This window comes from Mobula birostris, chromosome 6 (genome assembly GCF_030028105.1).
Source record: "Mobula birostris isolate sMobBir1 chromosome 6, sMobBir1.hap1, whole genome shotgun sequence".
Lineage (NCBI taxonomy): Eukaryota > Metazoa > Chordata > Chondrichthyes > Myliobatiformes > Myliobatidae > Mobula > Mobula birostris.
Window position 1 is genome coordinate 86626702 of NC_092375.1, and position 14854 is coordinate 86641555.

At 42.0% G+C, this 14854-nt stretch overlaps 1 protein-coding gene across 1 annotated transcript; it reads right to left on the minus strand.

Annotated features, from left to right (window-relative positions):
• Window positions 1-4763: 4763 nt before the first annotated feature.
• Window positions 4764-14340, minus strand: nudt15 (nudix (nucleoside diphosphate linked moiety X)-type motif 15). The gene is made up of 3 exons (XM_072262335.1): window positions 14010-14340; window positions 10616-10812; window positions 4764-5086 (listed from the first exon to the last, which is right to left on the minus strand). The coding sequence occupies exons 1-3, from the start codon at window positions 14165-14167 to the stop codon at window positions 4983-4985; spliced, it is 459 nt and encodes a 152-aa protein (XP_072118436.1). The 5' UTR covers window positions 14168-14340; the 3' UTR covers window positions 4764-4982.
• Window positions 14341-14854: the final 514 nt, after the last annotated feature.

The following is a 14854-nucleotide window of genomic DNA, read 5'->3' on the forward strand; positions in this document are numbered from 1 at the left end:
TGTGGTCGGGTGCTTCCAATGGTGCTGCATCGGCAAGTTGGCAGCGCATGGAGGTTCATGACAGGGAGAGTTCCTCCCTTCTGCTGCCTGCGTGAGATGATTTTCTATGTTTCTATGATGAGTCTATCGGGACCTTGAGACTTTTTTTTTAACCGTGCCCATAGTCTGCTCTTTATCAAATTATGGTATTGATTTGCACTGTTGTAACTTTGTTATAATTATGTGGTTTTGTCAGTTTTAGCCTTGGTTTGTCCTGTGTTTTCTTGTGATATCATTCTGGAGGAACGTTGTATCATTTTTTAATGCATGCATTTTTAAATTTCAATAAACGAAAACTGAACTGAACTTCATATGGTATCATTCTCTACACAGAACCGTCACTTGAGAGGTGCTATATTACTGGATTTGTGCTAAGGAGTGGAGGAGTGTCATGGTTGCCTTGAAAATAAAAAATAACAGGGAACTATTTTGTCTCTTATGCCTGCTCTGCTATTCAATCTTATTTTCCTGGAGTCATAAGCTATCTCTTGATCCCTGGTAAATCCTACGATAAAATACACTGCTCCAAGATATGTTGCTCATTCTTCACAATGCCTCTCTACAGTGGTGCTATAGGATGTCAAAACGCAATGATGCATTTTGGTCATTGCCATCTTCAATCCCTTTCCGCCTCCTGACTCTCTGTAATCCTAGAATTCATAGCGGGAGAAAATTGGCTGCTTCCAAACTCTGCCAAAGATAAAGCAGAAAATAGTTACACTCAAGCTGCATATATTATGGCAGTGCAGCAGCACACCTTTCCTTCTGTAGATCAATTCAAAGGGATTCTCATAATCTTAATGAAATTCAATCAATATCTATCAGATCTCTGGCAGTTTCTGCCATTACAAAGGATGATTGTCTCCTCCAGCCTGTTAAGTGTGTTGGACTTCAGAGGTCACCCTTCAGTTCCCATTATTTTGGTGGATATTATGCTACTTTTGTAGGGTTGACCTATATGTGGGGATTACAGGGGATTGAAAATCCATTGATGGGGTGAGGATGGGATGTTTGGAAAAGTTAAAAATGTATGTATATACTTTCAGTACTTTACATTGTATATACAGTACTTTCAAGCTGTATACCTCACCTTGACAAAACATTATGTGAAGCAATCTTTTTCAAATTGTTCTACAGTGTGGGGAGCTCTCACTCTTGGAAAAGGCAACTTGGGTCATCTTTCAAGGCTCATCTAAAGCTGGCTCAGGTGTATCTCTTGGCACGTACAGCTGCAAAAAAAATTGTGACCCCTTTGTAATTTTTCTGCTTTGTGGTCTGATCTCTATTTAGAGTCAGAATAATAGCTCCATCCCTTCCCCTCCTGTCTTCTCCTATCATTTTGGATCTCGCCCTCTCCCTCCCACTTTCAAATCTCTTACTAGCTCTTCTTTCAGTTAGTCCTGACGAAGGGTCTAGGCCCGAAACGTCGACTGTACCTCTTCCTAGAGATGCTGCCTGGCCTGCTGCGTTCACCAGCAACTTTGACGTGTGTTGCTTGAATTTCCAGCATCTGCAGAGTTCCTCGTGTTTGTGTTTTTAAGCACACAAACAATTGTACTTCTCGTCAATGCTGAGTACATAGTCTAGGTTCAAAAAAATGTGAACCTCTGGAGTAATGCCTTCTACAAAAACTATTTAGAGTCAGGTGTTCCAATCAATGAGATTGGAGATATGGGTTGTAGAGGTGCCCCGCTTTATAACAAAGACACACAAAGTCAGGTTTCTGACAGCCTGCTCAAGAAAGATCTGTTTATGTGCACCATGCCTCCATCAAAACAACTTTCAGAGGACCTTGAAGAATTGTAGAGGTGCATGGAGCTGGAAAAGGCTACGAAGGTATTTCTAAAGACCTGAGCGTTCATCAGTCCACAGTAAGAGAAATTGTCTACAAATGGAGTAAACCCAGTACTGTTGCTACTCTCCCTAAGAGTGAGTGTCCTGCAAAGATCATGCTGAAGGAGGTGAAAAAGAACCCAAAGGTAACAGCAAAAGATCTGCAGAAATCTTTGAAACTTGCTAAAGTCTCTGTTCATGTGTCCTCCATGAGAAAAACACTGAACAAGAATGGTGTTCATGGAAGGACACCACAGAGGAAACCACTGCTCTCCAAAACAAAACATTGCTGCGCATCTCAAGTTTGCAAAAAACTACCTGGCTGTTCCACAACACTTCTGGGGCAATATTCTGTGGACAGATGAGACAAAAGTTGAATTCTTTGACAGAAATGCACACCACTATGTTTGGAGGGAAAAGGGCACTGCACACCAACACAAAAACCTCATCCCAACTGTAAAGAATGGTTGAAGGAGCATCGTGGTTTGGGGTTGCTTTGCTGCCTCAGGGCATTGACAGCTTGCAATCATTAAGGGAACACTATGGCTAAAGAAATACCTCTACATCTATGTTCTATGGCGGGGGTTCCCACCCTGGGGTCCAAAGACTCCTTAGTTAATGGTAGGGGTCCATGGCATAGAAAAGGTTGGGAACCCCTGTTCTAAAGGGCCATATTTCTATTCTGAGGCTGTGCCTTCTGCTCCTAGACTCCCACACTACAAGAAACATCCTCTCTATGTCCATTCTAATAAGGGCTTTCAATATTCAGTAGGTTTCAATGAGATCTCACCTCATTATTCTAAATTTCAGCGATTACAGGCCCAGAGCCATCAAACACTCATCATATGTTAACCATTCCATTCCTAGGATCAATCTCGTAAGCCACCTCTGGGCCCTTTCCATTGCCAGTAAATCCTTTCTTGGGTACAGGGCCCAAATCTGCCTCACGATACTCCAAAGTAACAGACACAAGATGCTGGAGGAACTCAGCAGGCCAGGCAGCATCAACGGAAAAGAGTAAACAGTCGATGTTTCGGGCCGAGACCCTTCATCAGGACTTGAAAGAAAGATGAGAAGTCAGAGTAAGAAGGTGGGAGGAGGGGAGAAAGAAGTACAAGGTAGCAGGTGATGGGTGAAACTGGGAGAGGGGGGCAGGTGAAGTAAACAGCTGGGAAGATTGGTGAAAGAGATAAAGGGCTGGAGGAAGGGGAATCTGATAGGAAAGAAGAACATAGAAGAAATGGAAGGATCAGCACAAAAGAGAGATGATGGGCAGGTAAGGAGATAAGGCGAGAGAGGGAAACAGGAATGGGGAATGGCGCAGGAGAGGGCCTCCTCTTCTGCTGTGATGAGGCCACAACCATGTTGGAGAAGCAACACCATATGTTCCACTAGGGCAGCTGCCAACCTGATGGCACAAGTATCGATTTTTCGAACTTCTGGTAAATTCCTCCCACCCCCCACCCCCCACCCCCCCACCATTCCCCATTTCAAGCCAAGACCACCCTTCATCAGGACTGGAAAAGGAGGGGAGAGAAGCCAGAGTAAGAAGTGGGGGGGGGGGAGGAAGGAGATAGGTGAAGCCATCATTGAGGGGAAAGGAAGGTGGGTGGGGGAGGGGAATTACGTGAGAAGCTGGGAGGTGATAGGTAGAAAAGGTAAAGAGCTGAAGAAGGAATCTGATAGGATTGGAGAGAGGACCATGGGAGAAAGGGAAGGAGGAAGGATGTCGGGGGAGGTAATAGACAGCTGAGGAGAAGAGAAGAAGCAAGAGGAGAGTCAGTGTGGAGAATGGAAGAAGAGAGAAGGTGAAGGGGGAAATTACTAGAAGTTAGAGAAATCTATTTTCATGCCATCTGGTTGGAGGCTACCCAGACGGAATATGAGGTGTTGCTCCTCCTTTCCTGAGAGTGGACTCATTGTGACAGCAGAGGAAGCCATGGGCCGACATGTTGGAATGGGAATGGCGACTGGAACTAAAATGGCCGGCCACTGTGAAATTCTGCTTGTTACTTAACAAAGCAGTCCCCCAATCCATGTTGGGTTTCACCAATGTAGAGGGGGCCACACTGGGAGCACTGGATACAGTAGATGACCCCAACAGACTTGCAGGTGTAGTGTTGCCTTACCTGGAAGGACTGTTTGGGGCAGTGGATGGAGTTGAGGGAGGAAGTGAATGGACATTTCTTTCATTTGCAGGGGATACATAAGTGCCAGAAGGAAGATTAGTGGGGAGGGACAAATGGACAAGGAAATCATGGAGAGAGCGATCCCTGCAGAAAACAGAGAGTTGGGGGTGGTAAAGATGTGCTTGGTGGTAGGATCTCATTGAAGATGGTGAAAGTTCCGGAGAATGATGTGTTGGACGTGGAGGCTCATGAGGTGGTAGGTAAGGACAAGAGATAGTATATCCCTGTTAAGACAGGGGGGGCACTGATGTTTGGGAAATGGGGAACATGCAGGTGAGGGCAGTATCATGGTGAATTAAGGAAAACTCCATTCTTTGAAGGAGGACTTCTCTGATTTTTATGGAAAAGGTATGATATTGCCCTCACTCAAACTGTTAGAGCTGAATGAGCCACCGAAATTGGAACTCTCTTCTTTAGTTTGCTCCCAGTAATTTAGTAATTTGCCTGTTCCATCGTGGAAGTTGTTTTCTTTAAGCCTCATTACCTTGTAAAATTCTCAGAAGGTCACAGAATATCAAGGCAGCACATTATTAGCAAAAAATTATTTGCATGCCTGAGACTGAGCTTAAATATTCTGAACCAAAATACAACTGGTACAGCTTCACTGTAAAAAGGGATTTAAAAAGTAATTTGCTTTTCCCAAGGCATAAATTTGTTGTGAACCACATAAAAACTATCTTACCATTTTGAAACTTTACTTACTTCTTTAATGCATGTTTTAATATTTAAATGTTTCACAATATTTAATGTGACAGCACACATCCAAAAATAGCTTCAGTGTTATTGATAACCTAATTTATTGCTTCCAATCTAATTTATCACTTCAGTCAGAATTTCACAGTCCTTGCCAACACTTTGTTCAACAATAAGCAAAAAAGATGACTGATTACCATTGCCATATTGTGAACTTCTAGCAAAATATTAAAGTCTTTCTTGAAATGGATGATAAATGGGTCTTGCACAAGCCAAAGGACAGAATAGCCGGTCTTCTGGTGGGAAGTCTTCCCATCTGATCCATTCCCATCCTGCAATTATTACAAGAGATGTGTAACTTAATGTATGATATTTCCTCATGTGTTTAACTGAATGTGAAGTACTCTGATATGACTTCAGAAGTACCAAGCCAATCCAAGGTTCAACATTATTGGAATAACTTTTCAATCAAAAACTGAGCATACAAAGTTTAAATAAATCTTGTGTCAGAGTCAAGCTACTGCAAAGCATGAATCCACTTGTAGAATCTCTATTTATCCAATGTCAACAGCACATCACAACATGTCCCATCTACCCAAATATATCAGTTTCAGCTCATTTAAACATTGCAGGTTATCAAGAGAACAACGGCTGCCTTCCCGATGGTTGTACAGTTTGGAATAGCATGCCTACTCAGGCTGCAGACAGTAAGATTAACTGGAAATCCATTGGTTGGAATGTCCAACCAGCTAGTTGTGGCAGGCTGGAGAATATATATTGTTTCACTTCTATACTATTTCTGAGTGGGGAAATATTGAATCTGGGGTTCATGTTCTTACCTACATTTTCACTGAGCACATGTTAACAGCAAATCTAATTGAGGTCATTTAAATAGTGAAGTGAGCAAAGTCAATTTGGGTAATCCCTCATTCATCCAGGCCATGCTCTTTTCTGGCTACTGCCATCAAGAAGGAGGTAAAGGAACTTTAGGTCTCACACCACCAGGTTCAGGAAGTTATTATCCCTCAACTATCAGGTTCTTGAACCAGAGTGGATAACTTTCTTCACCCCAACACTAAACTGATTCCACAACCTATGGACTCACTTTCAAGAACTCTGCAGCTCATGTTCCCGATATTTATTACTCATTTATGTTTTTCCCTCTCTTTTTTGTATTCTCACAGTTTGCACCTGGGTTGTTTGACCAGTCTTTGCTGTGTGCAGTTTTGATACTATTGTGTTTCTGTATTTGGACTGTGAATGCCCATAAGAAAATGAACCTTATCAGGGTAGTAAATGGTGACATATATTTACTTTAATAATAAATTTACTTTGAACATTGAAGTCCTCTTATAAACATTAATGTGTAAAGTTAATGCTCATATTCCCAGATAAACAGGGAGCTGAGTAATTTCAATGCTAATAGAGCCCACTGAAAATGGTTTATAAATTTTAACATTACCCTTCCACTCTAAGCTCTCACATGCAGACGATTATAGGTGTAAATTTAAAAGCAGCTGCAGAAGTACCATTAACCTTTTCTTCAGCACAGCAATCATTCTAGCAATACAATGATAAGCAGATACATCTACCACAGAGGTTTGTGAGGATCTCAAGGAGGTATATCTTTGCATCCACATGTCCAAGAGCAGAAGCATGTCCAGGGCTTGGCCAGTGTTGGTACAACATAGTCAATCAGTGTGACTGACTCAAGATATATTTTTGTGCTTTTATTACTTTCAGTGTTTACAGCGCAAGTTGCTAGGATTGTTAAGATGGTGTATGGTGTGTTGGCCTTCATTAGTCGGGGGATTGAGTTCAAGAGCCGAAAGGTAATATTGCAGCTCCACAAAACTCTGGTTAGACATCTCTTGGAGTATGGTGTTCAGTTCTGGTCACATCATTATAGGAAGGATGAGGAATCTTTAGAGAGGGAGTGGCATAATCTAAACTGTGCCTGGGTCAGGGTGCAAGAGGAGGATACAAGGAACCATGAGTGGAAAGAAGTGCAGGCAGGTAGGAAAAGTGGAAGGTGATAGACAAGGAGTTTAAAGCAAGGTTTAAGCTTAAGCAAGGGAGTGAAGTACATGCATCAAGTCCAATAGCACTGATGAACAATCTAAAAAACGTAGTAAGTTTGGCGAAGATTCTGCATGATGGAGCACTGTTGGTTGTTTGTCAAAATTTGGAGCAGAGGGACAAAGCAATGAAGGTACTAAATATTGGCAAAAGAGATTACAGAAAAGAAGTTAGGGAAAATGGTGTTAATGGGGTGATAACTGGAATACCAATTAGAGAAAACTTAGGAAATAAAAATATTAAAGGAGGATTAGTGACTGAGATGAAAAGATTGAAAGCAGTGAGGTTGATAGCACATCTGTTAAGTTAATATCTTTGGGTCCAATCTTACCAGGAAAAGTAACAATTGGATTCAGGCCCATATTTCACCACCACCCAAGTGTGATAAATGTCAGAAATATGGGCATGTAGTGGTGTGTAAAGGAAGGCAGAGTTGTGTAGATGTGGTGGGGCCCATACAATAACCTATGGGGGATGTGAAAATGCAAAATAAAGTCATGGAAATCCAACAAATGAGGGAACAGCATAATGTGTTGTATGTGGAAGTGGTTAGGATAGTATAGAAAGACAGAAGAGTTAAGCAACACACACAAAATGCTGAAGGAACTTAGCAGGCCAGGCGGCATCTATGGAAATGAATAAAGAGTTGACATTTTGGGCCAAAACCCTTCAACACAACCGAAAAGGAAGGGGAGAAGCCTGTCTGTTCACTCTTTCCTGGCCTGCTGAGTTCCTCTAGCATGTTGTGCGTATTGCTTGCACTTCCAGCATCTGCAGATTTTCTGGTGTTTGAGAGAAGAGTTAAAGAAGGAATTGACTCAGCTGCAAATGCAAGACAAGGTCAGTCAAATAATTCAACACTTGCGATCAGTACAGATAAACTACTGTAGTTTATTAGTGGCATATGTTAGTAATTGTTTTGAGCAGGCAAAAACCAAAATGGAAAAGATAAAAATGATAGTGAGGGCAGCAGAGAGGTTTTTCAATATGAGAGAAGCAAGTGTAGGTAGAACTGGGTCAAAATGATCCAAGACAAGGTTTATTTACAGGGTAACTTATACTAGTCCTGTTAATTCTTCAGTGGAATGCTAGAAGTTTAATAACTAATGGACAGGAGTTTTTAGATTTTGCTGAGAAACCAGATGTGATAAGAGTAAGAATCACAGCTTAACCCAATAATAGACTGTGTAATTAATGGCTATGATCGTGCAAGAAATGACAGGATTAATGGAAGAGAGGGTGGGTGTGTAACTTTTTATTAGGGGCTTACAATCTAGAGAACTAAAGAAAGGAGAAGAACACAGCAACCAAAGTATGGACAAAGGAGGTACAATTAAAACTATTAATACTGTATCTATAATCCTTGTAAAAAATTAGAAATAGGTTTACTGGAGCAAATTGGTATAGGGAAATACAGTATGGTGTGGGGATCTTAATGCACACAGCACAATGTGGGAAGAACACAATGAGATTAATGGAGCAGTGACAAAAGAGCTTATGGAAAAAGAAAATCTGGTCTGTATAAATGATGGAAGTGGGACAAGAGTAAATTTTGATGCAGGTTCTGAATCAGCAATTGATTTAACATGAGTTATGGCACATTTAGCAGGAAAGTGTTGATGGGAGATTTGGAAAGAACAACAATTGGTGGAGATCATTACTCTGTACTAAGTAGAACAGGAATAGAAATAGTGATAGATTAGGAAAGTATGCTGGAGTACTGGCTACTTCAAAAAGTTGGTTGGGGAAAATTTCAAGAAATAAGAGATGAGGAATTATAGAATATTGAAATCATTCAGGAAGTGGACCCTTTATGTGGCAAGATTGTAGAAGGGAGAATGATTCCGGTAACAGTAAGTATACCAAGGAAATGGTTAGTTGGTGGGGCAGTAAGGACAAAACCAGTGGTGGCAATGCAGGTGGAGTTTGGAGAGACACGTCTGGAACTGAGAAGATCACGGTTTGCATTAACTTATTGGGTAAGCCTACAAGGGCCTGGAGAAAATTATCCAAACTAAACAGCATTTAGATCCATGCTGAAAAAAGGAAAGGAAGGAAATCAGAAGTTTTGCACGGACGACTGAAGGAAAAGCAGGAATTAGTAATAAGGCAGCAAGTGATACAGTGCTTTTTCCTGGGCTGCCTCCATGGCTCTGTGAAGCACCAGAGGTGCAGCTTATTTTATTTGAAAGGAGACAGAAAAATAGAGGTGATTTTAAATCTAGATGTAGTTGAGTCTTATGTAAATAGTAATTACAGATATTTACGAATATACACAGATGCCTCAGACAATGGTAATAGTAGTTTAGGGGCAGGATTGGCAGTGCCTGATTTTAACATGAAAAAGCAGGTGAGGATGCATGATGATTTCTCAGTTTGAACGGGTGAAATGACAGCTGTATTCTTAGCTTTGTAGTGGGCAAGACCAATGAGAGATGTAATATTGTCTGATTCAAGCACAACGATCAGGCGTCTAAAAGATTTACATTCAGAGGCCGGACCAGACACTATGTGCGAGAGAATACAAACCTTATTTAGAATTAAAATGTTTCTTTAAATATTAAAAGAATCTTCAGAGAGGGTGCAGAAGAGATTTACCAGGATGATGTCTGGATTTGAAACTGTGTCTTATGAGGACAAGTTGAGAAGGAAAGGGCTTTTCTCTTTAGAAAGGAGGATGAGAGGTGACTTGATAGAGGTGTATAAGATGATGAGGCATAGATCGAGTGGATAGCTAGAGACTTCATTTCCAGGGCTGAAATGGCTAATAAAAGGAAGCATCATTTTAATGTGTTGGGAAGGAAGTACTGGGGGGCAGGGAGGGAATTTCAAAGGCAGGTTTTTTTACACAGAGAATAGTAGGTGTCAGGAACACACTGAGGTGGTGGTAGAGGCAGATACATTAGGAACTCTTTGATAGGCACACCGATGAAAGAAAGAAAAATGGAGGGAGGAGTTAGATTGAATTTGAGGAACATTAAAAAGTCAGCGTAACATCGTGGGCCAAGCAGCCTGTACTTGCCCATGTTCTTTCACACGTTGCTCAACATTATAAGATGGAGTGGTTTCCTTGCCCATGTTGGACCTGATCTATACAATTCTAAATGAAGATTAAACCTATCTCTTAGAATTGATTCTTATAATTCCCCACCACTAGAGTAAATCTGACTAGCTTGTAATTACTGGTCATCACTTTTCAACTGTATATTTAGCAGTCCAATGACTATTAATGGAGCTGGAGAAGACTGAAAGAATCTCTGAGCCTCCCTGCAAATAGTTTTCAAGTTTCTTGTAACAGCATTTCTGTACCTGGAAATTTTGCCACTTTCAATGATGGTACATTGCTTAATAACTCCTTGTTTATTATGCTCATTCTATCACAGAGGATATTCTATCTTTCTTTAACTACTACAATGGTATCACCCCTCCCCGTTCATGATGACAACTGCAAAGGCTCATTAAGAATCTGAGGCGTCACAGACAAACTACCATCTTGATTGCTAATAAAGCATTACTGAGGTGATAGCCAGCAAGTTATGAGGATAGCTAAATGCTCAGTATGTAGTGGATTTTAAACAGGGGAAGTTAGGGAAGTTTAGGAAACATTCCAAATGTGCAGCTTGGGTGACTAAATGTACTGCTACCAGAGGTAATATAAAGGGAAGGGAGAATAAAGGCAGATAACTCGAAAGGTTTTAAGGGCAGACCTGGGAAGATTACAGACTGGAGAGCAACTGAAGAGATTTCCTATCATGTTCTCTATGTTTTATGCAATAATTTACCTTCGTTCTTCTGTGGTTCCAAATTCTTTGGTTCTGAGTCATAATCCATATTTACTTCTCCCTGCATGAAAATTGTGATGTAGTGATAATCTTCTTCTAACTTGATACCATTTACAACCGTGGCAAAGAACACATTCTTTAAGTGAAGCCCAGTCTCTTCAAGAACTTCCCGTTTGGCACAATCTTCCCAACTTTCTCTATTAAAAACAACCAGTTTAAAAATTAGTCACATCAATGGAACTTTATAAGCTGACACTCTGCAAACCTACTTCCAAAAGATGTCTCACATATTTCCACTGATTAGATCTTTCCACTATGTCTATTCCTCCTTAAAAAATCAGTTGCCGCATCTCATATATACGCCAGTGTCATCTTTGATATTGGACATTATGTAATACTACAGATTCATACGGGCCATAAAATTCCTCTGGCCCTCTTGCATGTTTAAGTGTTCACTTAGGGAAGTCTAACACTGTACTAAAGTTTCAGTGACTGAAAGCCAAGAGTGCCGATCAGAATTGTTCACTCTGACCAGCAAGCTGAAACCTAACATGTTCACTACTGGGCAGAACATTTTTTATTAAGAACTCAGGGTCTAGAGATGTAATATAGAGATTTAATTGGATGTTACCACGGCTAGAGATCTTGAGTTAATACATGGAGCAAATTCAGAAACCAAATTTCTTGGCAGTTGTGAAAGTTAACTGGAAATTGGATCACTAAGTTGAAAATCGTTAAGGCTGTGAAGAATAAGTAAAGAGAATGTATTTCCAAATGGCAGAAGGGTCAACAACTACAGGGCACAAAATTAAGATATAAAAGCAAAATACCATGACTATTGGAAACATAAAGACAGGAATCACTGGAGATACACCAGTGATCATTCAGTATCTATGGAGGCAGAAACAGTTAGGTCTGTTTCAGGTTGATGAAACTTCAGACTACGAGTTTTGATGAAAAGACAGGGAACTCAGAAAAGAGATCAAAGCGACACACACAAAACGCTGGAGGAACTTAGCAGGTCAGGCAGCATTTATGGAAAAGAATACAGCCAACTTTTTGGGCCGAGACCCTTCTTCTGGACTGAGGAGGAAGGGGGAAGATGCCTGGAAAAAAAGGTGGAGGGAGGGGAAAGAGGCTAACTGGAAGGTGATAGGTGAAGCCAGGTGGGTGGGAAAGGTCAAGGGCTGGAGAATATTGTTATTTTATCATTAGCCAAATAATATCATTTGAACCAATTGGCACGTTTTCCCATCTTTTCAGAGCACTTACTTGTGCAGAGTTAATGCACTAACGTTTTTTGATCTGTTAGGTAGAGTTCCCAACAACTTTAATTTTACATCTGCTTTCCTATCATCCTTTACAAAGGGGTTATTCTAGAGGTTAACCCTACAGGAAGAAGCTACATCCAAATATTACTCGGTCTTTCCAGCATTTTATATTATTTTCAGGTTTGCAGCAAGAATTATTTTCCCTCTGGATAGCATATATTGCTTCAATCACAAGTTTGTTGCACCCTGGAACACCTCAACAATCGAGGGTTCAAGGAACAGATTGGTACATAATGTGCTTGAATTGATCATTTGTCTGTCATGTTAAAGATGACATAACATTATTCTCATGCTGAGTTTGAAGTAATGTATTGTCTACCGTTAAAATAACAAAGATCGCAACACCTCAACCACTTCCAAAAAGAGGTTGCTCCACAATCTGGAGCAACCCTATGCTATTCTAAGGGTCATCTAGGAATTGGATAGTGGACAGTGGATTTGACGATCTCCATGTACACTCCCACAACGCCATGTCCTGAAGGTGGCTTTCCAATCTTTTTCCCTCTGTTGTTACACAAGTCAAAATGACAATGGATGGCTTCAATTTTGCTTACGTTTGACAAATAGCTGACTTTCCATAATTTTAGCCTTTGCACATTTAACTAATGTTACCTACTTTAGTTTGATAAGGCCATCTATTTTTCAAAGCAACCCTGATTCTGCATTTGAAACCCAAGAGAAGCAATAAAGGAGGAATGTGAATCAAAAGAAAAGCTGCACATGCTGAAGATCTGAAATTCCTAAATAAAAGAACTCAACAGCCCAGGAACATCATTCAGGCCCCAAAATGAGGACTGTTTCTTTTTATAAACACAAGAAATTCTGCCAATGCGGAAAATCTTGAGCAACACACACACAAAGTTCTGGAAAAACTCAGCAAGTCAGGCAGCGTCTATGGAGGGGAATGAACAGTCAACATTTCGAGCCGAGACCCTTCATAGGGTGCTATACCTGCCCCTGCACCTCATGCCTCGCCACCACTCAGGATCCTAAACAGACCTTCTATGTGAGGTGACCCTTCACCTGCGAGTCGGCTGGGGTCATGGGTCGTATCCGGTGCTCCTCTACATCAGTGAGACACGATGCGGACCGTTGCCCCTTTGCTTCGTCCACCCCAAAATACAGGACCACCCAGCAGGGATCCACTTGGATTCAACTCCCCACTCCAATCGTGACAGCATCTGTCCACGGCCTCCTCCACTGCAATGTTCAGGCTGAAGGAGCAACACCTCATGTTCTGTCTGGATAGCACATCAATGTCTCCAACTTCTGATAATTTCGGACCTCCCCCCCCATCTCCTTTCTTTCCACATTCTGGCCCCCCCTCACCCTGCTCTGGTTCCCCTCCTTCCCTTTCTTTCATGGTCCACTGTCCTCTCTTATCAGCCTCCTTCTTCTCCCTTCAGCCCCTTCCCTCTTTCATCTAACCCCTCCCAGCTTCTTTCTTCATCTCCCCTCCCCTACCTATGACTGGTACTCCTACTCCTCCCACACCCCCTTATTCTGGCTTCTGCCCCCTTCGCTTCCAGTCCTGATGGTCTCTCAGCCTGAAATGTTGACTTTATAGACACTGCCTGATGTGATATGTGTTGACCATTGCTTATTCCACAGATGCTGTCTATTTTTTTTTTACCTAGCATTTTCTAGTTTTGTTTCGGAGAAGGAATGGAGATGATCAGAAGGATAATTATGATTAATAGTTAAATAAAACTTTTTCTGACGGTGATGTGAACAGCTGCCAGCTCATCTGTAAGGGCCCTCAAGCAACCAGCAACCTGTAGCCCTGCTAATGAAATGTGCTTAGGCTACAAGGGGCTGTGACTGCAATTTAAAACTTTACGAACAAAGCTACTCATAAAAGTCTGCTCTGTATCTCTAACAGTGATTTTCCCTTCCGGTCCAAAGATAGTTTATTCCCCTACTTCGCCTCACACTTTTAGTCCGTGAGTAATTAATTACAATATATAAAGGAAGGCAGATGAGACGTGAACATAACGATGCACCGCACTACAGCTGCACTGCCCGCTGTGAGCTGAGGCTGACATATTGCGGAGAGACGGTACCCGAACTCCAGGTGGCCCCCGGGGAGTTGGTAAGTGCCTGCACCGAACGAGCTTTTCCTTTTACCGAGCAGTACGCAGCCAGGCCAGCCTGAGCTGGTCACAAAAGCTGCCACTCCTACCCCCGGCCTCCGCATCGGAGGACCATCTCCTTGGGCCATCACAGCGCGAAAGGAACAACCAGCAGTCACTCAAGCAGATCCACCACGACGCAGCAGCGGCGGAAACAGCGCGGCCGTCGACCGACGCCGATCACTAGACCTCCCTCACGACGTCGGTAGGCAGGCTCAAACCGGAGCGCCAACAGTTCGTATGCAGGAGGCTGTAATGGCGCCGAGCGAAGCTGAGAACTCCTAAAGCGGCCGCTGAGATTCTCTCATTTCATCACTCCGGAAAACACTAGACTTGGATTTCCTAGTGGTGACTTAAACTCTTCAGTTCCCATTCGGCTCCTGGCTACGATTCTCACATTTTGACTTTTCACCTGGTCTTTTGGGCCAGCTCTCTCTCATTTCTTTCAGATTTGCCTGTTCACTTGACATTCTCGCCCACACTTTGGCTAAATTAATGAGCAGTATCTTAAAAATGTTCTTCCTCTTTTCAGATAATGACCTTTTGGCCACATTTCTCTGTGCACAAATGTGAGCTGCATCTCATAACAATCTTCTGAATCCCAGGGCCAACCTGCTTTAGATTTCTCTTTTTTTTTTATCCTCGTGCAACCCTCTAACTGGGGCTTGCAAATGAACTTGGCTCTTCGGCTAACAGCCACCTGACTCAGTGGTGAGAAGGTCACCTTTGGTAAACAATACACAGCTAAGGTTGGTATGATCTGGTGTTCAACCAGA